Here is a 20361-nt window from a genome sequence, read left to right as displayed (position 1 = left end):
TAAGCACCTTTTCTAAATTTTTCAGTTTTATTATTTATTAACATTAAAGGTAAACATCGGCAGAATTTCCATCGTTCTCAACGATCGAAAATCAAATATAATAACTTAAAGGTATAAGAACAATGAAGCGATAAACTTCCCCTTCTAGAAAAAACCCAAGTGCCAATCGTCCTTTAACCAAACCATGCCAAGAAAGGCCACATTACTGAACTCACTGTCTAGGGGTCGAATTCGTACCTCCTATAACAAATATAACTTCTTCAATCTCTACAAGAAGAGTAAAGTGGACTTCAAATCTAAAACGTTATTTCAACAGAAATGGACTGCCAAACAAGAAACAAGAGCGTACCACGGAGAACATATTACTGAAGGCCGCTGGCAACAGTTTTTTGATCCAAAATTGGCTTCTGTGGCACAATTGGATGCATCATTGAGGAGATCTGCCTCGAGCAAACCCTTAAGTCCAACACCGTTCCTTTTACAGACCTATGCTGTCCTTGAGAAAAGACTGGATTTTGCATTATTTAGAGCTATGTTTGCATCCTCTGTAAGGCAGGCCAGACAGTTCATTTTACATGGATATGTTAAAGTTAACGGTGTTGTTATTAAACATCCAGGGATGACTTTGAAGCCCGGAGATTTATTTAGTGTTAAACCTGCTAAAGTGCTACAAGCTATGGGTGCGAAGAAACTGAGCTTATTGGAGGCCTTGAAAGTGGATAAGAAACAAGTGGTATTATGGAATAAATATGTAAAGGAGGCCAAAGAAAATTCAAGGGAAGTATGGAATAAGAAGATGGAAAAGTTTAAAGACCTCGATGAAAATGATCCTAAGAAGATTAAATTTATGGAGTTTTTGAAAATGTATAATAAGAGTTTAGAAAGTGCTCAATACAATGATTTGAAAAATTGTTCACCTGAATATTTCTTGAATGGAATAATCTCTATTATTGCCAAAGAGGGTAGCAACACATTATCTGCCAAAAATTTTGAAAGCATAGTGGAGAAGGACATAAAGTTATCCCAAGAAGTATTTAAATGCTATCAAGACTTATTGAAATTGGATGAGCTAGCCTATGAGCAATTGAAGGAAAAGAAACCTGCTGAATTGAAAGAACTCGCTCATAAGTTAATGTCACCTTCAAAAAATAATAAAGAAGCATTGAGTGAGAGTTCTAAAAAATCTATAAGGACAGCTTTGCATCAATTATCTACGCTAACGAAACAATATGAAACGGCCATTATCGAACATTACAAGACTATAAAGGCAAGCGAAAATACATCAACAATCCCGTTTGATCCTCAATGGGCTCAAAGATTACAATATCATGATGCTATAAAGATTGAAGAATTACAAGAGGATGAGAAGAAAGCACAACAGGCGATAAATTTACCATGGCAAAGGCACGTGTTTGGACGCCAGGAACCATCCAAACCATATTTTACGCCATGGAAACCAAGACCTTTCTTGGCACCTTTAGCTATATTGCCTCATCATTTAGAAATTTCATTCAAGACATGTAATGCTGTCTACTTGAGAGATCCAGTGGCACGTCCTGGTCATTCTGAAGTGATTTCTCCATTTGATATCCCTATTCATGAAAGAGCTTATATGTATTATATCAGGAAGGGAAAATAAACAGCTCCTTATAATGGAGATGGGACGAAATATATCTATATATCTGTAAATACTTATTCAAAAATCCAAATACGAATTCTTTCCTCTTAACGAGATCATCAGTGTACAAAGTTCATTCTATTAGTTAATTTAGAATTTAACCAGCATGTTCGAAAACAGTAGATTGTAATTTTCCATCACCAAACGTATGCTTCAATTGTTCAGGAATTGGGAACTCCACATAATCTTCATCCTCACCAACAGGTAAGTTAACATTAATGGCCGTGGAGCATGAAGTATAAATTTCGGTATTCAAAGAATCCTTAGAAAGGTAAATATTACCACCATCAGATTTATCAATGGATATTTGAGGTAACGATTCAGTAACTTGGATACCAAATTTGTTAGATTTGATAATATCCAGCCCTGAGATACTTGAATCCAAGACTATGCTACATGATTCGGTCTCACTAAACGTAATGGCATTAACCTTCCCCTTAATTTGGACCATAACTTTAGTACATTTCCCAATGAAAACAGAGTGATCTTTTTCTGCTTCGACGACAATTGGTTCATCTTCGTTTTCAAAATTTTCCACAAACCATTTGTTGCCAAGTAATTCCTTTCTAGCAGGTTTCTTAGTCTTTAAAGTTGTTGGTTTCTTTGGGATTTTTGGAGCAGTAGAAGAAGAAGGAGCCACCGAGGAACTTGCACGTAAGGCGGGATTCTTATGTGTTTGTTGTGATTTGTCTACTTTCTTCAAACCCTTGGTTATGTTTTCACCTTGGTTTAGCTCAGCAAAAACAGCCCCAATGCCTCCAGTATTTTCAGGCTCCTCCTTGGTTTCAAAGACTGAAGCTGGTGGAGGTGGAGGAGGTGGAGGAGGAGCACCAGCACCACCAGCTGGAGCAGATGTGGCAGGTGTGGAAGCTAAATCCTTTATGGCATCCTTAAACTCAATACCGTTATCATTCCACTTAAGGCCTGTAGTTTGATATTCTTTCACATAAGCTTTCAAATCATCAAATAAGGCTAAAAAACTCTTCACCCATTCAACTGAATTAGGATCAGTTTCCTTGAAATCCTTTAGAACTCTATTAGTCCAGAATTGAGCTGCATCTTTAAAATCGGTAATCAGAGATACAGGAGTTTCCACGGCAATCCATGAAAATAATGGGGCACCTTCAGTGATAGAGTTCAAATATGCAGAATACTTACTTTGACGGTTCTTATCCTTCAATTCATTGATGTCTAGGATAGTAGCACTAATTGGTTTCACAGAATCACTGAATGCAGTAGATGAGAAATCAGGCTTTTTTGATTTGCTTGCCACCTTAATCAATTTTAGTTGGAAGTCGAAAGCCGATTTAAACAATTTCATGGATTCAAAGACTACTGGATCGATCTTTTCTGACAATTCGACAACTGGATTAACACTTGTAGTTACAAAGGCTTCGAATTGCGAGACAGCCTTTGGTTGTTCCTCCTCATTAGATGACACGGTGGAAGCAGTAGCAGAGATTGCTGGTTGCGAAGATGATTCATTTTTATTCTTGTGTTCAGACTCTGATGCCACTGACTTGGTATCAGCTTTTGTAGCTTCAGCTATCTTTGAATGCAAATAACCTTCCTGGTAAATGGTAACATCTTCCAATCTGGCGGTAGCCACCTCTAATCTCTTCAATAATTTGACGAGATTGTAACCCTGGGTGTTAAATTTTGCTGCTTCAGACATGGATTAATATGTTGTTTCCTGTATGATTGATGCTCAATTGCTCTAATATTGTATATATAAGGAACTTCAGTAATATTGTTGCTAAGAGATCTGATTCCCCTATAAGAATACTCATTGTAAACACCAACAGTTCAATACCGTTACCCTCCTTGGGCCGGGTGACCAACAATTAAAGATGTCGGGTAATCAATTAATTGTCCGATGAAATTGTTAAGAGTGGAAAGTCCCTTTTTCTATCAAGTATTTATGATGTTATAGTGCTACTATTTATCAACAAAAAGGTTAATTGCTGGTTGAGCAGAAACATTTCTTGTGCAATGACCCCCTACAATATCTGTTTCTTCTTGTGTTTCTATCATGAAATTGCTCAATCAATGTCAAGTTCCTCCCTCCTATACTGCTCAAAAGATTGTTGGTCAGCCAAACATTTGTAAAGGTTGTAATTTATTTATTGGTTTTGTTTAAAAGGGTATCTTTAATATATCTACTGTTATTCTCACTTAATTATTGATCTCTTTTTGTTAACCTTGTTGCTGCCCCATGAGTTTGTTCTACTAAACCTGGCAACAAATTTACAAAGTATGAGAATACTGAGTTGGATTTCAAAGATAATCATGGGGAAACAAATATTCTTTGTGGTAATGAGGGCAGGTAAGTTAAGGTGGAGAATACGCAAAAGGAAGAGAAAATACTTTTACCAACAATGTGGTTCATCGGTGTATTGAATATTTCGGCAAATAGAATCTACCCTTCCCTGGTAATATGTACTAAGTTCCCAGAAAGAACCTCATTTCGTGGCTCAGCTGTATTTAGCATCTTGGGCACCTAGTAAATTAGATGATAAATGGCCCACTTTTTTTTGTTACCATATTTATTTATCAACTGCATTACCCTGAGGAAAACTGTGTCAGTGTCAATTGAGCTATTTCTAAATAACCGCCGAGCTTGACGTAACAAAAACAGATCATATATAGGTAGACACACACTGCTTAAGACGTCGTTCTGTTTTAAATATTAAATAAAACAGTATTGAAAAACTATAGCTAGATTAGGAGTAAAAAAATGGAGTTAACAAGTTTTTTCAAGAATGAATTCTTTCATCCCAATGAAAATACAGAGGTTAAGCAGTATAATGCAGGCTGGGAACAATTAAAACAAAGAGGTAAGCACTCTTTGGATCCAAAATCTGAAAGTGATGAGAAAAATGCGGGTGGTATTTTTTCTAAGTGGGATGATCCATGGGGTGTGCCACCTAAAGCTTTTGTTTCTACTCTTTGCGGCGAAGACAATGAGAAAGTAACAACAAAAAAGAATTCTCTCTTAGCTAGATCCCTTCTAAAGAGAAAAGAGCTTGTGTCTCCGCAACCCTATGATAAGTGGTATATTAAACCTAAAAATTCAAATTTGAAGTATAATGGGAACAGCTTAACCTTTAAGAACGGAATGCAAATACGCAATGGTAATTCTGCTATGAATATAAGAAAGATTGGGCCTCAACAGAGGCAATTCAACTCATCAGAAAACCCATTCCTTAGAAATGTATCTAAAAAAAATATTTTCTATCATAGAATTGATAGGACTTATAATGTACCCTATATTCAAACTAACAAGAGCAATAATACTCCGTACAGAGGTAATAGAGTATTAAAAAAGAACATCGGATATCAATTCAAATTTAAACATGACACATCTTTTGAAACAAAAGAAACCAAGAAAAACTATGGATCATATTTTATATCATCTAACAAAACTAATCATACAAAACAATATCTCCAGTTGGCAAATAGTCGCCAGTGTCTCCTAATGATTCTTCATCTTTAAGAATTCTTGTATTAAACAATTTGACATTAGATATCGATCATGATAATTTAAAAAATATCATACAAGATTTAACACACACAACCATCTCCAAGTTACGAGTAAGAAATTTACCCACTGGGATATCAACGGCAAATGTTTGGTTAAGTGATCAATCTTCAGAAGAATTGGAAAGAGTACAAAAATTCTTCCAAGGATCACGCTTTGATGGAAACCCCATACAAGTTTTAATAAATTCAGACCCATCTGTTATCCTTAATTATTGAAAATAGAGGTGCAAACGTATCATTTTTTTCATTCAAATTTTATAGACCATGTTTATGCTACCTAATATTAGCATTACATTATTATGTCCGTAGACTTTCACAACTCATGAAACAGTCACTTTTTAACAATCTTCCTTCTCTCTTCATCAGTTGAATCTGCTATCCGTTTTCGTATCTCAGCCTTCTGAGCCATCTTCTTGATCATGCTTACTCTCAACATTTGGCTGCTAGTTAGGCCCTGCTGATTCAATGCCGTGTACTCTAATAGACCTGAGTGTCCCTGGATGGAATTATATATATCTCGCTGAACATTGGTGAGCCATTCCTCCTTTGTTGTATTTTCATCACCTAGACTTAGATGTTTTTGCTTTAGAGTTTGATAGACGTGCTGTTGTCTTTGTTTGTCGGACTGTATCAAAGTTAGTAAAATGTATTCTTATACAAATATGCACATGTTATTTGTTAATTCTGCAACATACCATTTATAATTACTGTCACTTTTTTGGTTTATCTCTTATTTGAACTTCATTATTAAATGGTCTGCAAGCCTTAACGTTAATGTTAATAAAATAAGTCTCAACAGAACCGGGTGACGCTAGAATTTTGAAATTTAATTAATACCAAGAAACCGAAGTTGAAATAATATCAGATTGATGATTGCTAAACACAAGAAATAATTGAATTATCAAACAACCAATACACTTTACATTCAAGAAAACATGGCAGAAACCGTTTCAATCCTTGATAGATTGAATACGCTTGCCAAGAAAACACCTGTAAATAACAGATCCATCTTCACCAAAGATGTGGTCAACCACTGGGATTCAAGCAATCGAGTTTTATACTCCCAATTTCAAGCACTTGAATCTGATGAAGAAAGAGAGAAATGGCTTAAGCGTTTTTTTATAGAATTATTCCAAATACTATTACAAGAAAACACACCAGAAAGAAACAATTTCCCGATTGTTGCGATTGCTACTTTCATCAATGACATTTCTAAATTAACTCCAACTGCATCAAAAATTCCGACGAAATCATTAATGGGAAAGATGTTTATTGCCGCATCCCTTGTTGTTCCGTCCTTAACTATTGATAGATCAGACGATCTGCTAACTCTCACTAAGGCAATTCCAAATATTCATGAAGAAGTCTTTAAATTCAGTTGGATATCTACCAAGTTAACAATAAAACCCCAAACTACACTGTTAAGACACCTGATGAAGAAATCAAAATATGAATTAAAGAAATTCAACCTGTTTTTTGAAAATTCAGTTGGTTATTCTCAATTATCAATACTTTTCTTTACAGCATATTCTGATCAAGATCGATTACAAAAATTAGAGTTTTATTTGGAACAAATGTATTCCATTATCGGACAATACTCCTTAGATTCAATGAGATGTCTGGATTTGTTTCTATTGATCTCTAACGAATATGTCACTGAACATTATCATTTTATGCTGAAATTCTTACAATTATCTGATTACTGGCCATTAGAAGGTAGGCTAGAAAATATAATAGCGTCAAATCTGATTGCCTTCTTCTTGGTTGAAGGTGAAAAGAAATACAAGAAAGGAGCTGAAAACGATCAGAAGTCGAGCACGTATTTGGATATGTGCTGTATACTGATCAAGAATGGATTTATTAATTTCAATACCCTTTGGAATAACTTAGGTCCAACTATTGAAGAATTAGAAACATCTTTAGATGATTTTGAAAAACACTTAGAGGAAGAATCTATGAAAGGGATTGAAAATCCACTGGCTATGGCTGCTGCATTGTCAATGAAAGATGATGATTACGACCCAAGACATGATCCTGAACAAACAAAGACTGAAAGCGAAGAACAGAAGAAGAGTGAAGTACAGAAGGAGTCCAAACAAAACACTAAAGCGGAAGAAAATATTCTCAAGGTCATAAATAGCGGAAAGATTAAACTTTTGAAGAGAGTGCTGGTCCACGGTTATTTACAACCAATTATTCCAATTTTACAAAGATACCCAAGGATAATACACATAGATGATGAACTTCCCAGATTAGTCTCAAGAATATTATCTCAAATGATCTTACCATTATACAATAAGACAAAGTTCGGAAACTTATCTTCTTCACCCTTAAGTAACAGCTCTCGTGTAACAAGGATTGACAATGAATTGCTTTCTACTAAACCTAGATTGATTGATGAACTTAGAACTCATGATCCATTTCAAGAATTTGAATTCAATACAGTTTTCACTTTTTACTATCCTGAATGGAAAGATGGTATATCAGATGTGGAAACTATTGAAGATCTAATTAAGAGGAGTCATGAATTATTTACCTTAGTAGGTCCTTCCTTAGCGAAAGATCCACAGTTCATAGCAAAAATATGCCGTATTGGAATTTTTGATATCAATGAGGATGGATCTTCGACAGAAGTTATTGCTAAATGGATCGATTATGCTAGAAAATTTCTATTTCCTACCATTCCGGTTTTAGGTATTAATCCCATTGCTGCCACTGAAATATATGAATTGATGAAATATTTCCCGTTTGAGAGAAGATATTTCATGTATAATGAAATGATAACAAAATTGTCACAAGACTCTTTAATCATCAAGGTTGGTTTTAATAAAGCTGAAAGAGATGCTAAAAATATCTTGAAGGCATTGAGTACAGATACAGTTGACAAGGAGGCAAGGAATTTGTCAAAATTGATTTCCACGAACCCTTTGGCTACTCTAGTTCATACCGTAAAACAAATTGAAAATTATGATAAGGTTTCTGAATTGGTCGTTATAACAACCAAATTTTTTAATGATTTCGCCTACGATGTTCTTCAGTATGTGTTATTATTAAGGCTAACTCATCCAAGAAATGCAGTACAAGAGGATGGTGTCAACCAAGCAATGTGGGTCCAGCGTTTATCTGTATTTATCGCCGGTCTAGCAAAACGATGTCCCAAGATGGACCTAACGAATATTGTTACCTATCTCGTGAAGACGCTGCACGCAGGTAATGTGATTGCAGTCTCCATTTTAAAGGAGTTAATCGTAACAGTTGGTGGTGTAAGAGATTTTAATGAAGTCAATAAAAAACAATTGATAATGCTAAACTCAGGGAACCAAGTCAAACGTGGTGGTAGAAAATTAATATTTGATTTCAGGGATGATAATGTTGAGTTAGCTTCAAATTTACTCTCTTTGTTCGTTGCTCAAGATTCCATCTCTGAGATAATTTTGTTGTTATATAATTTGAATCTGGAAGTTAACACAGGGACATCTCATTATAAGATTCTGTCATCAAGATGTGATGAAATGAATACGCTCTTATGGTCATTTATTGAGTTAATTAAATTCTGTTTGACTAACGAGGACTTCGAAAAGAATATCCTGCCATTTGATGTATTTATTAATGAATTCCATATGTCTTCCGCGTGGGTATTCCACATTTGGAGAGATTATTTTGATAGTCAATATAGGAAATTGGAAGAATCTCCCGAGAAAGAAAGGGATACAAAAATTAACATTCAGCACATGGATAAAGTACTTAATGGAACTCAATATACAGGTGTCAACTTCGAACAATTGTCAAAGGATTTGTTTATCACATTCTGGAGATTATCGCTATATGATATTCATTTTGACAAAGGATTATATGATGAGAATAAGGTTTCCCTGGAAAATGAAATTTCCCCAACTCTATCTTCTAGAAAGAGGCATACCCTAAAAAACCAAATTAAAGAAACATTCGTTGATCGTATCTCACATCAAAGAACTTTTAATAAGACAATTCAAATGCTAAGTGATAAATCAAAGATTTGGTACGAGAACTTTGATAATTCTGAAATTATAGCGTTTTTGCAAGCATGCATTATTCCAAGGGCGTTATTCACTCCATCTGACGCTCTCTATGCTTCGTATTTCTTACTTCAGGTCTTTCCATTAGATCAGTTAATGAAAATATATGAAATACTGTTCGGTTCTAGGATTTTATCGAATTTATTGTTTAGTTGCACTAGCTTTGAAGCCAGTAACTTGGGGATGTTTTTTGCAAACATATTTGAATCAATGGAGCAAACGAGACAAACGCAAGATTTACCTTCAGAATATAGAATCAAAATATATGAATGGTATAGCAGTTTAACGGAGCAATTGTGTGAATTATTAGGTGAGAAAAATTACATGTCCATTAGAAATGGTATTGAATTCATGAAACAAACATCTGCCATATTTCCAATCGTTGACTCACATGTTACGGTTGTTATTGGTAGTTTGGAGAAGAATTTAGTTGACGAGGAGCGTGAAGATATAAAGCTTCCAAGTAACGCCCTCTTAGGCCATTTAAAGGCTCGTCTCAGGAAAAATGTGGTCAAGGACGAAGATATGATCCAATTAAGTGAGCATGAATTAAAACTCAAGCAATTGCATGATTCTGAACTCCAGGAGATTAAAGATTACGAAACATTAGTTGCTAATGAGAAAAAACAAGTTGAATTAAGGAAACAAATAGAACAGCATAAACTCAATAGAAAGGCTGCCGAAGAAGTTCAACCTCAAAGTGATAACGAGAGAAATGAAAATATGGATGACGAAGCTAAAAACTTTGACTGGCCACTAGGTAAAGTTTTGAAGTATATTGATGGAGTTTGCTACGATCTTAACAACGGGCTGCTATCTAGAGCCACTGAAGTTATTGATGATAAAGTTGAGCAAGACAAGTTGCAGCAATTAATGAAACAAGACATTTCAAATGCTGAATTTAGGGTGGCAGTTTACGACTGTTTCAAAAGATATTTTGTTTCTTTAGTCAAATGGCCTAACAATCCTGAATTTACCGAGAAATTAGCCAACTTGAAGCAAACGTCACAACATATAGTCCGTGACATGGATACTGCCTCAGCAGATTTATACTCAGATTCCACGGCAGCATCGTCCAATAGAACCAGCAGATATAATGTATCTGATGCCTCGAAGGAGAAGGAGCCTCCAAAATCATACAGAACTAAGTATGCAGGCGATAGAGATTCTAAGAAAGATGGATCTAAAAGCCCAAGGGGATATCAAAGAGAACCAAGGACAGTACCCAAAGAACCTGTGTCATTCAAGAGCACCCAACCAGGTGGCACTTTGGACAGAACGAAGACTCAACAAAATAGAACATCAGGCCAGGGACAAGGAAGAACGTTTGCCCCAGAAAAGAGAGATAGAACAAGTAGAGAATCTACCAGGGCAACCGATTATTCTCGTCCTAGGAATATTCCAGAGAAGCCGTCACGCGACTCATTCAAGAATCCAAATGATATAGCTCCACGTCAAATGAGAAGCTTTGGAAGGGAATCAAAGAAGCATAACACTCCTCCTCCTTTTGATGATAGGGGTGCGAAGAGATATAAGCAAGAAGAGCGTGGTAGTAGAGAGTCACAATACAGAAACGCTCCTAGAGATAGTTTAAAGGATAGTTCTAGGTATAACAGGCCTGGTCAGGACAGCGGTGGAAATAGCAATAAAAAAAAAGATGACACACCAAGACTACCACAAGGACCGAAAGGTGCAGGCTCTGGGCCCAGTAGTAGGTACCAAAGGTGAACCTTGTAACATATACATACGTATAATCTAAGAAAATACTTATGTGTATAATTGCTTATGTAATATTTCTTTGTTTTGGTTTAGCGCACAGAAAAACAGAAAAATGTGTGTGTATTGACAAAATTGTATGAAGTAGATCAGCGTTAAATCGTGGAGGAAAGGACTCAGAGCAATATGGAGATGAGTGAGGAAGTCTGGTCAGGAAGTCAAGGTACCCTCTGCGTGTACGTAAGTAAGGCGAAAGATTTGCCTAATTTGATTAAATTGGATAAACAAAATGTAATGTTACGATTAAGGATTGCACATATGACTAGAGAGAGTGACACCTTGTTCAGAGCAGGACAGAACCCTGTTTTTAATTATCTCGAGAAGTTTGATGTAACACCTGATGTTAAGCCGATAATGAATGTTGAGGTTTATTGTGATAGGAAGAAGAAAGCACCGTTACCCATTGGGAAATGTGAAATTGATTTACTGAATGGTATAAGAGCTGATCCAAAGGAGGGGTATTGTACCTGGTATGAATTAAAAAGGGACAGGGACGAATTTGCAGGTATGATATTTATCGAATTGACATTCACCCCTAAACTGAATCAAAGCTACAGAGAGAGAACAGATAGTGGATTTGAGCGATTGGATGCCTCCATTGCAAGTAGACCCATACCACCCTTACCTAATGAAATTCCAGATCTACCACCAAGTCCTTATCAGCATTCAGTGAATGGTAGTGGCGGTTATATGCATGCATCTGAGATGCGACAAGTTACACCTTCAGTAAGAAATAGTTATAATGGGGAACCATTAAATGAATTAGACTATACCCCATCGAGAACTTTAAACGGTGCTGCAAATTTTACCTCTTCAGTCGATACGAATGAAACTACTTTCTCGCAGGCAACCAGTGATACCGTAGTCACCGCTGAATCAGATACCAAATTCCATTTTGCAAATTTAAGAAAGCTGAAAGAGAAGATTAATATCTTTAAGAATCCCAGTAATTCTGTCGCCAATGAATCTAAAGAATCGCCAGTTGATATTGAAGCGTTACAGAAGGCAATTGGAGTAGCTTCGCTCAGTGAGGATGACGATAGTGAGGATGGACGAGTCCATTACAATGAAACTACGCGATCATCATCTAAGGTATCTTCCGATGTATGCACGAGGGCGTCCAGTCGTAGAGACAGTAATATGAGTATACAACCGCCTTTGCCACCCTTACCAGAAGGAAATTTCCAAAGTGGATCCAGATCACCAACATCGCGGAGAACTTCAATACCTAGAATGGGTGTCCATAATTACAGCCCGACAAGATTACAGTCAAATTCCACATCATTATCTCCCCAACTTCCCATGTTGCCGACTTCACCATATTCCAGACGAAATTCTGCATCGCCAACAAGGAGGAGAATACCTCCGAATATGTAAAGACTTTGTAACAATAGATACGCCTAATTAAAAAAAAAATATTTTATTGACGAGTTCTTAAATAGTTTAGTTATTTTACAGTATATGCTATGGTGTAATGCGACGTGTGGCTGTGCTGTGGTTTGAAGCGATTAAAATGCTGGTTCATCTCCATAATCATCTTGGTCACCATATTCATCATCATCCCCATCGTCGAAATATTTTTCTGCATTATAATCGTCATCTTCGTCTTCATCATCAAATTCGTCATCAATATTCTCGTCTGTAGCTGCAACGGTTGTAGTCTTCTTCTCTGAATTTTCATCGTCTTCATCAACGTCTTCAGCCAACTCTTTCAGTTTCTCCAGCATCGATAATCCAGCTTTTTCGTCTTGAATACTACCAGTAAATATATCGTCTTTATTACTAAACTTGGAAATTGTTAATAGTTTCTTCTTGTTAATACCCATAACTGAATACAATTCCTTAGGAAATATCTCTAAATGGTAAGGATGATCATCAATGGAAGTGGTAATCTTTCTCTTCTTTAAATATTTATCTGAATACCTTTGGATACCATCATTCAACCCATCTTCAGTCACTTCCTCTTTGAAAATCCTATTCTTTCTCTTAGAATGTTTCTTCTCGTCATAATCACCATCGTCAACCTCATCTTCCTTTAGATCATCAGGCAAGGGCATCGATCCAGTATAAAACGGGCTATCCTTCATGGTCTGAACAAATTTAATGTATGTAACTGCACGAGCTCTTTCCAAGGGAGTAATAGGGTTGTTCACTGGTAATTGAATACTGGGGAACTCAGTAATATGATTGACACCAACGTCACCATAACCTAGACCGAAGGGCAATGTCTTCATGTAACTATTGCCTCCTGCGGCACCACCACGACCTCCAAAACGACTCATATAGATTTATAACGTTAAAAATGTGTTTAATAGGTTGTAGAAGCGCACTTCTTGAATATGCTTGCTCTGTTTGGTCAACAATAATCTGATCTCTTGTTGGTGATTTTTTCTTGCAAATTTCAAGTTTCAAAAATTTTCTTTAATAAATAACATAAACATAAGTAAAGATATACTAACATCAAAGAGGTATGCAGTATATATCTATATATCCTGGTGTGGAGTGGTAAATACTTTATGATATAAGATTATAGTCGCAAGCATTGTGACCATACGATCCCTTCTCGAGTATAAGCCAGGATAGATCAGTCCTCTAACAAGTCAGCAATATCCTCATCACTGTCTTCGCCAGCAAACTTCTTCTCCTTCTTTATTTGCTCAATGGCCTTCTGTAACATCTCCTGTTGCTTCTTGACTCTCTTTCTAGTCTTGTTCCCCCAACCGAACTGGGTACTTTGAGCCATTTTCTCTGTCTCTGGATCATCCACCAGATTCTTCTTCTTGTTGTCACTTAGCATACGTTCATCGTCACGCACCTGTCTCTCTAATTGTTTTTTGGCCATTTCCCTGGCAACATAATTTCTCACAAGAAGATATCCACCGACAATAATGACCAATCTGATCCCCTTGTAAATATCAAAGTCTTCAAAGGTTTTAAGCAAAACATTCCCAACCTTATCCATTGCCGATGCCATTGTGCTGTGTTGTGTGGTATCTCTATGTCCAGTTCACTGACAATACCTGTTTTATTAACAGGTGTATACAATGGTTCATTCATTTAGTGTGTGTCATTTTAGCGATGTCTATAAAGTTTTTCCGAGAAATTTTTCAACCAACAATTATTTACCTCTTCTATTACGTTCCATGGACCACACCAGAACAACCAAATTAGTTAAAATGGCCTCTACTGAACCCTTCAAGAACGTCCTGCTGTTACCACAGACCAACCAGTTGCTAGGTCTTTACACCATCATTAGAGACAAGACCACCTCCAGATCCGACTTCATTTTCTACTCTGACAGAATCATCAGATTACTTGTGGAGGAAGGTTTAAACCATTTGCCGGTGGAACCAAAGAAGGTCGATACGCACACCAGAGAGGTGTTCGATGGTGTCTCCTTTAAAGGGAAGATTTGTGGTGTCTCTATTGTCAGGGCTGGGGAATCCATGGAACAAGGGTTAAGAGATTGTTGTAGATCCGTTCGTATTGGGAAAATTCTTATCCAAAGAGATGAAGAGACTGCATTGCCCAAGTTGTTCTATGAGAAGTTACCTGAAGATATTGCTGACAGATACGTCTTTTTGTTAGACCCTATGTTGGCTACTGGTGGCAGTGCCATCATGGCCACTGATGTATTGATTCAAAGAGGTGTTAAGCCAGAAAGAATTTTCTTTTTAAATTTAATTTGTAGCAAAGAGGGGATTGATAATTATCATGCTGCTCATCCTGATGTGAAGATCGTTACAGGTGTTATGGACAGAGGTCTAAATAAGGAAAGATATTTGGTTCCAGGTCTGGGTGATTTTGGTGATAGATACTATTGTATTTGATTGTACCTATTGCACTACGCATATTATCTGCAATATTGTGTATTTGTATTTTTAATTCTTATTCCTATTCTTATGTGTATGTGTATATATTCGAACAGTATAACTATTATTATCATTAGCGTTAGTTTCACCATTCTTTTTTTCTCTATGTACAGAGGTCTATAAAATATATATTTATGAACAATTTAAAACCCTTCTGAGCCATTAAACCCATTAAATGAAGTCAGTAGGAAGATATTATAGTACTTCTTTTTCGAAATCTCATTACAATGATTCCATGCTGAGGTTAAACGTCCATCAATACAGGATCCGCTCATGTAGAAATTGTCTGCACCAGAACCATCAAACATATGAGCGAACGCATCCTGTAAGATGGTCAACTTCAAATCATCTACTGATCCATATTCCTTATTGATATATTCTAACAAATATTCATCCTTAACTACTAATTCGTTAATCTTCAATAAAGTTTGATCAAATGGTATTAAAATGCTGGGTACTTGAGTATACTTATCCAAAAAAAATAACGCATTGGGGACAGCGTCATCACCTAAATGGACTACCGAAGATCCAACCCATGTATCTGTCTTGCTACGACATTCAGAAATGATTCTATACATCTCTTTGTAAATGGTAGGGCATGATTTAATACGGTTCAATCCGTGACCTGTTGAAGCTAATTTATATTGAGAACCATCAAATAAATCGGTATCAGCAAGATACCATAGATGAACCATCTCTCTTTGAATAATGGACCACAATGTTAGAGATTGTTGAACATAATTCCATTGTCTCTCATGATCATGAGTTAACCTGGCTCCACCTCTACCATATTGGATCCCAATAGAATACATAGCGGCAATATCTGGTTGACGGAATACTTCTAATCTTTCGAGCATTCTCATAATAGGTCTTCTGTTCATATTAACATACGCAGTATGATCACCGATGGAGTACAACACTTGACGAATGTCCTCCTTGGTGTAATGTTTGTCACTGTATTTAGAGGCTAAAGTTTCAATGGCAGTTTCCTTTTGTTTAATTAATTTTTGAATTTGTGTTCTTGACCTTCCAACTGGTGAAATATGAGCAGTAGCATAAAGAAGTAATTTATCCTTGAATAAACGCAATACTTTTTCATTGTCTCTCCCTTTTGATGTTAGAAATGATTTAACTGTATTAATCGGTTTGAATAAATGGAATTCCATGTGCTCTTCAATTTGAGGTAAACGAGAATCCATAACCATATAACATAATTTACCATAGGTATCTCTCATTCTTTCAGGATTCATAATCTTATAACGTCTACCAATTTCAAAAATATCCTGAAACCATTTAGCATTGTCACTAAAGTTCCTCATTTCTAACAATTTCTGACCAATCTTCAAATTCGAAGCAATTACCAAACCTGATAATACAGAACACATCTCCTTCAATTGAGCAACAATTCTTTTGGATTTAGAAGTGTACGATAATATGTCTACACGATCAGTATATTCAGATACTTGAAGAGCTGCCTCCAATAGTCTCAAGAGATGTCTTTCATCATAGGTCAATCTCATTGGGATAAAATTAGCACTCTCTTCGATATGTTTCAATAACTTATCATCAATGGAAGTGTCATTATTAGTTTCTATTTTTTCAACATTACGTGAATCCTCTTTTCCTTCCTGTTCCTCCTTTTCATTGATAGAGTCTTGCATTTTTTTTTGTTCTTCTTCGGTTTGTGGTAAATTTTCAGTCAGAGTATTCTCATTAGTATGTGGCTCTTCTTGAATCTTAACATATTCATGTTTACGTCTCTTCCCACCCCTGTGAATCATCTCAAAACAAATAACACAAAACCTTTCCTCACAATCATTGCAAATAATTTCAGCCTTCATATCCTTACATTCGACACATAATGATGGATCCACATCTTCAGAGTCGTCGTCAGATGCATTGTCAATGGTTCCGTCATCCACGTTCAAAGCTTCAGATTCTTCATCGCTATTATCCACGTATTCCGAGTCTAGAATTTCTTTCAATGATCTTTTAGAGGTAGACATTTTATCCAACGTACGTCGTTCTTTGTCTGGAGAGTCCATCACTATCTAACAGTAAGCTTTTTGAGATCTTGAAATTTTTCATCGCAGTACCGAACATGGACATTTAAGAACTGTAACGTGGACTTTTTACATTCAAGATAGTCGTCCCTTCAATAACGAAAAAAAGAACATTGACTCCCTCTGTACTTATACTTATCTTTTGCAATGACAGCAGAACGAAAGCCTGACCATGTGAGCAATATTAATGTAAAGAAGATAATTAAGTTGACTTTGATCTTTATCTTAATAGCTTCCTTCATACGGACTAGTCAACCCACTCTAGAACTCTCTATTAAGAAACTAAGGGGACTACTCATCAGAGGACAAGAAGAGACGGTTGCAACTTCTGGAACAACGTCCACAGATGAATTGCCACCGATATTTGATAGAACCTTAATGGACTTTGATGACTTTAACACACCTAGTAAGGGAAGATTATTTAGTTTTATTTTTCTTTGTCTCCTCCTTGTGATTCCATTTTTTATCTAAGAGGAGCAATTGCTACGGTATTAATTACTACTGCAGTTAGGTTATATTATAAAATGAAACAAGCTGCCATTGCATGGTGCGGTTATCGTTTTAGAATCATTGTTTTGAAACAACAGATTCAATTGGGCTGCACTTATTGAGGGAACCCTCTTTTTTTTTCTATGTTGTTTGCTCACGACACAGAACCTTATCTTCCTAATTCATCGTGTAATTACCTAATCCGGAAATTTACATGAAACCGTGACAATACGCATTGTCTAACCATTTTAGCGTAAAAATTTTCACAAGCAGAGAATAGCGCGTACAAGTCAGGTAAATTTCAATGATTGTTGAGGCTGCATCAACCCTGCAGGCTTCCCAACATACTAGCAGCATTACTCGACTTTCCAATGTTGTAAAATGGTCTATCTAACCATATAAAAGGTTGGAATATCAACCATGTATTTGAATAATGATATTTCCCTTTCTCATTTACTATTGTTAATGTTAATAATAAGAAACCATCAAGAAAACAAGTTTTCCAATCAACACACCTAAATACAAAAATAAAGATGCAACCAACTACTCAAGCTACTCACAAGGACAATTCTGCTGAAAAGCAAGATAACTACATTGTTAAGGGTTTATTCTGGGATCCAGCCTGTGTTATTGCTTAAGCTCAGGAGCTGAACAATTTCAAGGTTTTATTATCGGTTCTAATTATGTCATTATTCTTTGTTTTCTTCGTGTTTGAGTTTCCAACCGTCATATGACGTGGAAACATTAATTTTATATCAACTTTAATTATTTATTATATCTAAACTATGTAACAGTGATAAAATATAATACAATATTGATTTCTATCTCTAATTCTATTTCATGTATTTTCTTTGGTGCTTTCTCTTTCATTCTTAGTTCTCATGTCTTTTTCAAATTAAGAAAGAAGAATAATAATTCCTTCATATTCATTAAAATAAAATTTATCATTAAGTCGTAAAATAGTCGTTAAATATGTATATGTATATATGTCATTCATTCATTCATTCGTAAAGTTCATTCCAAGCATCATATATTTTGCTACCTGCTTTGATTAGTCTCCAGGCACCTACAACATGAGCTTTCAAATAGTGATTTTTTGTAGTATCATAAACGGTGGAAGCGTGTGGTCCCTTCCCAATAAATAAAGGTAAATTATTTGTCTCAAAAGAAGGAGCCTTTGTCGGGCAGAAAACAACTTTACCAACCCATTTATGATTTTCTGTCATTGATTTAATGCAACGTAAAGAGTCTCTAACATATCTCCGTCTCGACGTTTGTTTCGAAGTTGGAGACCATTTGTAATCATCATCACTATCAATATCGGAAGCATAATATTCATCCTCGTCACCATCATCTTCATCTTCTTCTTCCTCATCGTCATCATCCGGATATATTCCTTCCTCTTGATATACGGATTGGGCAGAATCATTAGTTGTAGGTAGGTCTTCCTCATCTTCATTTGTATCTATAAGTTCTTCACCTTCATCGGAAAATCCAATTGAAATGACGCTTTCACGTCTTATTGGCTGCTCCTGGTCACGAGCCAAATCTGTTGTTTGTGCAGTCTTGCTAATATCCTTTGTTAATGTTGCAGCGTTATTACCAGAAAAGAATTTTTGCAATTTAGATTTAAAAAATCCATTCCCTCCCGTGTCGGTTTTTGCGTTGGAATCGGACGGTAGCGTGAATATTTTCCTTATTTGATCACTTGCTGCTGTACCAGTCCTCTTTCTTCCCTTATTCTTTCTACTACTGCTTCTTCTTCTTCTCCTTCTCCTACGTGGGACGATTCTATATGTCGGAAGTTCTCTTATTTGTAAATCAAGAGAAACCGAAATACCCATATCTATATGCACGGCAGACATTATTAAAGAATCCATGTCTGTAAATTGTAAAAGGAATTGTTGAGCTTCACAACGTAACCTTAACGCAATAGGATCAGAGGTTCTTTTCCCCTTGTTCTTTGACGATAGATCAGTGGGGAAACCAACTCTTCCAAATTGTAAAGAGTAACTCTTCACGAGATTGGCATCATGCAAATATTTAGATTTGTTCCGCCTTATCAATTGGCAAATTTTCTCATTGTCCGACTTTGTGTAAGATTGGAAAGTAATATCTTCATTTCTATTATTGTTCATTCCAAATAAGGTTGAGTTCTTCCTTGGGCCAATTGTTTTCTTTAGTTGAGATTGTAAAAGTGCATCCACATCGTAAAAATTTAATTGTGTGGAATTAACTTCCATGAGTACAATCTTCCATCTTTGAGCAGCATATCTGATGGGTGCCATTGGAGATTCCCATTCTAATTTCATAGAGACTAAAGTAATTTCGTCCACTGCTGGAGAATAGCTTGGTGGTGCGGGCTGTTGAATGGTATCGTGATAAGTTTCGTATATGGGGAATGAAATTTTCCTACTTGGGTTCATGGTATCATATCTTGGAGGTTCCACTGGATATGGGTCTATATGTATTAGAAATTCATTCTCTGCATCATCGAATTCAGGAATCTTTGGAGGTTGAAATTCTTTATGTTCGTGAATTATTTTGAATTGTGGAGGTGAAGAAGAGAGATGTTCATGTAGGGAAAGAGAAGATCTACTAGATATTCTTGAGATTCCACTGTTATCGAATATGGAGCTGGAAGCATCTGAGGACGTTATGGACTTTGATTTTGTTCTACCTCCCTTGTGAGAGAGTCTTGTGGTTGATGAACCAATATTAAAACTAGAAAACATTGAGTACATTAATGTATAGTATTGCTAGAAGTTTAGTAGGTAGTGAGGCACTAACAGTAATATAAACTAAACAATATCCGCCTGTGGGATTTGGTCTTTTATATAGGAGGGACAGACTAGAGGAGGGGAATAACTAACGGTAAGTATTGA

At 36.1% G+C, this 20361-nt stretch overlaps 12 protein-coding genes across 12 annotated transcripts; 6 read left to right on the top strand and 6 right to left on the bottom strand.

Annotated features, from left to right (window-relative positions):
- Window positions 1-184: 184 nt before the first annotated feature.
- On the top strand, window positions 185-1639 carry NAM9 (mitochondrial 37S ribosomal protein uS4m; the record flags this gene model as incomplete). The annotated part of the gene is made up of 1 exon (XM_003677420.1): window positions 185-1639. One exon carries the CDS (start codon window positions 185-187, stop codon window positions 1637-1639), a length of 1455 nt encoding a protein of 484 aa, XP_003677468.1.
- A 136-nt stretch (window positions 1640-1775) lies between these two features.
- On the bottom strand, window positions 1776-3353 carry SRV2 (adenylate cyclase-binding protein; the record flags this gene model as incomplete). Its single annotated transcript, XM_003677419.1, has 1 exon — window positions 1776-3353. The coding sequence occupies one exon, from the start codon at window positions 3351-3353 to the stop codon at window positions 1776-1778; it is 1578 nt and encodes a 525-aa protein (XP_003677467.1).
- A 1062-nt stretch (window positions 3354-4415) lies between these two features.
- On the top strand, window positions 4416-5174 carry NCAS0G02270 (uncharacterized protein; the record flags this gene model as incomplete). Its single annotated transcript, XM_003677418.1, has 1 exon — window positions 4416-5174. The coding sequence occupies one exon, from the start codon at window positions 4416-4418 to the stop codon at window positions 5172-5174; it is 759 nt and encodes a 252-aa protein (XP_003677466.1).
- Window positions 5175-5552: 378 nt separating this feature from the next.
- On the bottom strand, window positions 5553-5919 carry YSF3 (U2 snRNP complex subunit YSF3; the record flags this gene model as incomplete). The annotated part of the gene is made up of 2 exons (XM_003677417.1): window positions 5553-5846; window positions 5917-5919. The coding sequence occupies 2 exons, from the start codon at window positions 5917-5919 to the stop codon at window positions 5553-5555; spliced, it is 297 nt and encodes a 98-aa protein (XP_003677465.1).
- Window positions 5920-6156: 237 nt separating this feature from the next.
- On the top strand, window positions 6157-11004 carry THO2 (Tho2p; the record flags this gene model as incomplete). The annotated part of the gene is made up of 1 exon (XM_003677416.1): window positions 6157-11004. One exon carries the CDS (start codon window positions 6157-6159, stop codon window positions 11002-11004), a length of 4848 nt encoding a protein of 1615 aa, XP_003677464.1.
- Window positions 11005-11178: 174 nt separating this feature from the next.
- On the top strand, window positions 11179-12429 carry INN1 (Inn1p; the record flags this gene model as incomplete). The annotated part of the gene is made up of 1 exon (XM_003677415.1): window positions 11179-12429. The coding sequence occupies one exon, from the start codon at window positions 11179-11181 to the stop codon at window positions 12427-12429; it is 1251 nt and encodes a 416-aa protein (XP_003677463.1).
- Window positions 12430-12560: 131 nt separating this feature from the next.
- RPC31 (DNA-directed RNA polymerase III subunit C31) lies at window positions 12561-13334 on the bottom strand (the record flags this gene model as incomplete). The annotated part of the gene is made up of 1 exon (XM_003677414.1): window positions 12561-13334. The coding sequence occupies one exon, from the start codon at window positions 13332-13334 to the stop codon at window positions 12561-12563; it is 774 nt and encodes a 257-aa protein (XP_003677462.1).
- Window positions 13335-13636: 302 nt separating this feature from the next.
- On the bottom strand, window positions 13637-14026 carry PGA2 (Pga2p; the record flags this gene model as incomplete). The annotated part of the gene is made up of 1 exon (XM_003677413.1): window positions 13637-14026. The coding sequence occupies one exon, from the start codon at window positions 14024-14026 to the stop codon at window positions 13637-13639; it is 390 nt and encodes a 129-aa protein (XP_003677461.1).
- A 1041-nt stretch (window positions 14027-15067) lies between these two features.
- NCAS0G02200 (uncharacterized protein) lies at window positions 15068-16969 on the bottom strand (the record flags this gene model as incomplete). The annotated part of the gene is made up of 1 exon (XM_003677412.1): window positions 15068-16969. The coding sequence occupies one exon, from the start codon at window positions 16967-16969 to the stop codon at window positions 15068-15070; it is 1902 nt and encodes a 633-aa protein (XP_003677460.1).
- A 165-nt stretch (window positions 16970-17134) lies between these two features.
- NCAS0G02190 (uncharacterized protein) lies at window positions 17135-17458 on the top strand (the record flags this gene model as incomplete). Its single annotated transcript, XM_003677411.1, has 1 exon — window positions 17135-17458. One exon carries the CDS (start codon window positions 17135-17137, stop codon window positions 17456-17458), a length of 324 nt encoding a protein of 107 aa, XP_003677459.1.
- Window positions 17459-18009: 551 nt separating this feature from the next.
- NCAS0G02180 (mating pheromone a) lies at window positions 18010-18114 on the top strand (the record flags this gene model as incomplete). Its single annotated transcript, XM_003677410.1, has 1 exon — window positions 18010-18114. The coding sequence occupies one exon, from the start codon at window positions 18010-18012 to the stop codon at window positions 18112-18114; it is 105 nt and encodes a 34-aa protein (XP_003677458.1).
- Window positions 18115-18477: 363 nt separating this feature from the next.
- On the bottom strand, window positions 18478-20220 carry NCAS0G02170 (uncharacterized protein; the record flags this gene model as incomplete). The annotated part of the gene is made up of 1 exon (XM_003677409.1): window positions 18478-20220. The coding sequence occupies one exon, from the start codon at window positions 20218-20220 to the stop codon at window positions 18478-18480; it is 1743 nt and encodes a 580-aa protein (XP_003677457.1).
- Between the last annotated feature and the right edge of the window lie 141 nt (window positions 20221-20361).

The sequence above is a fragment of the Naumovozyma castellii genome, chromosome 7 (assembly GCF_000237345.1).
Source record: "Naumovozyma castellii chromosome 7, complete genome".
NCBI classification, from domain to species: domain Eukaryota; kingdom Fungi; phylum Ascomycota; class Saccharomycetes; order Saccharomycetales; family Saccharomycetaceae; genus Naumovozyma; species Naumovozyma castellii.
This window is presented reverse-complemented; position numbering and strand designations above follow the sequence as displayed.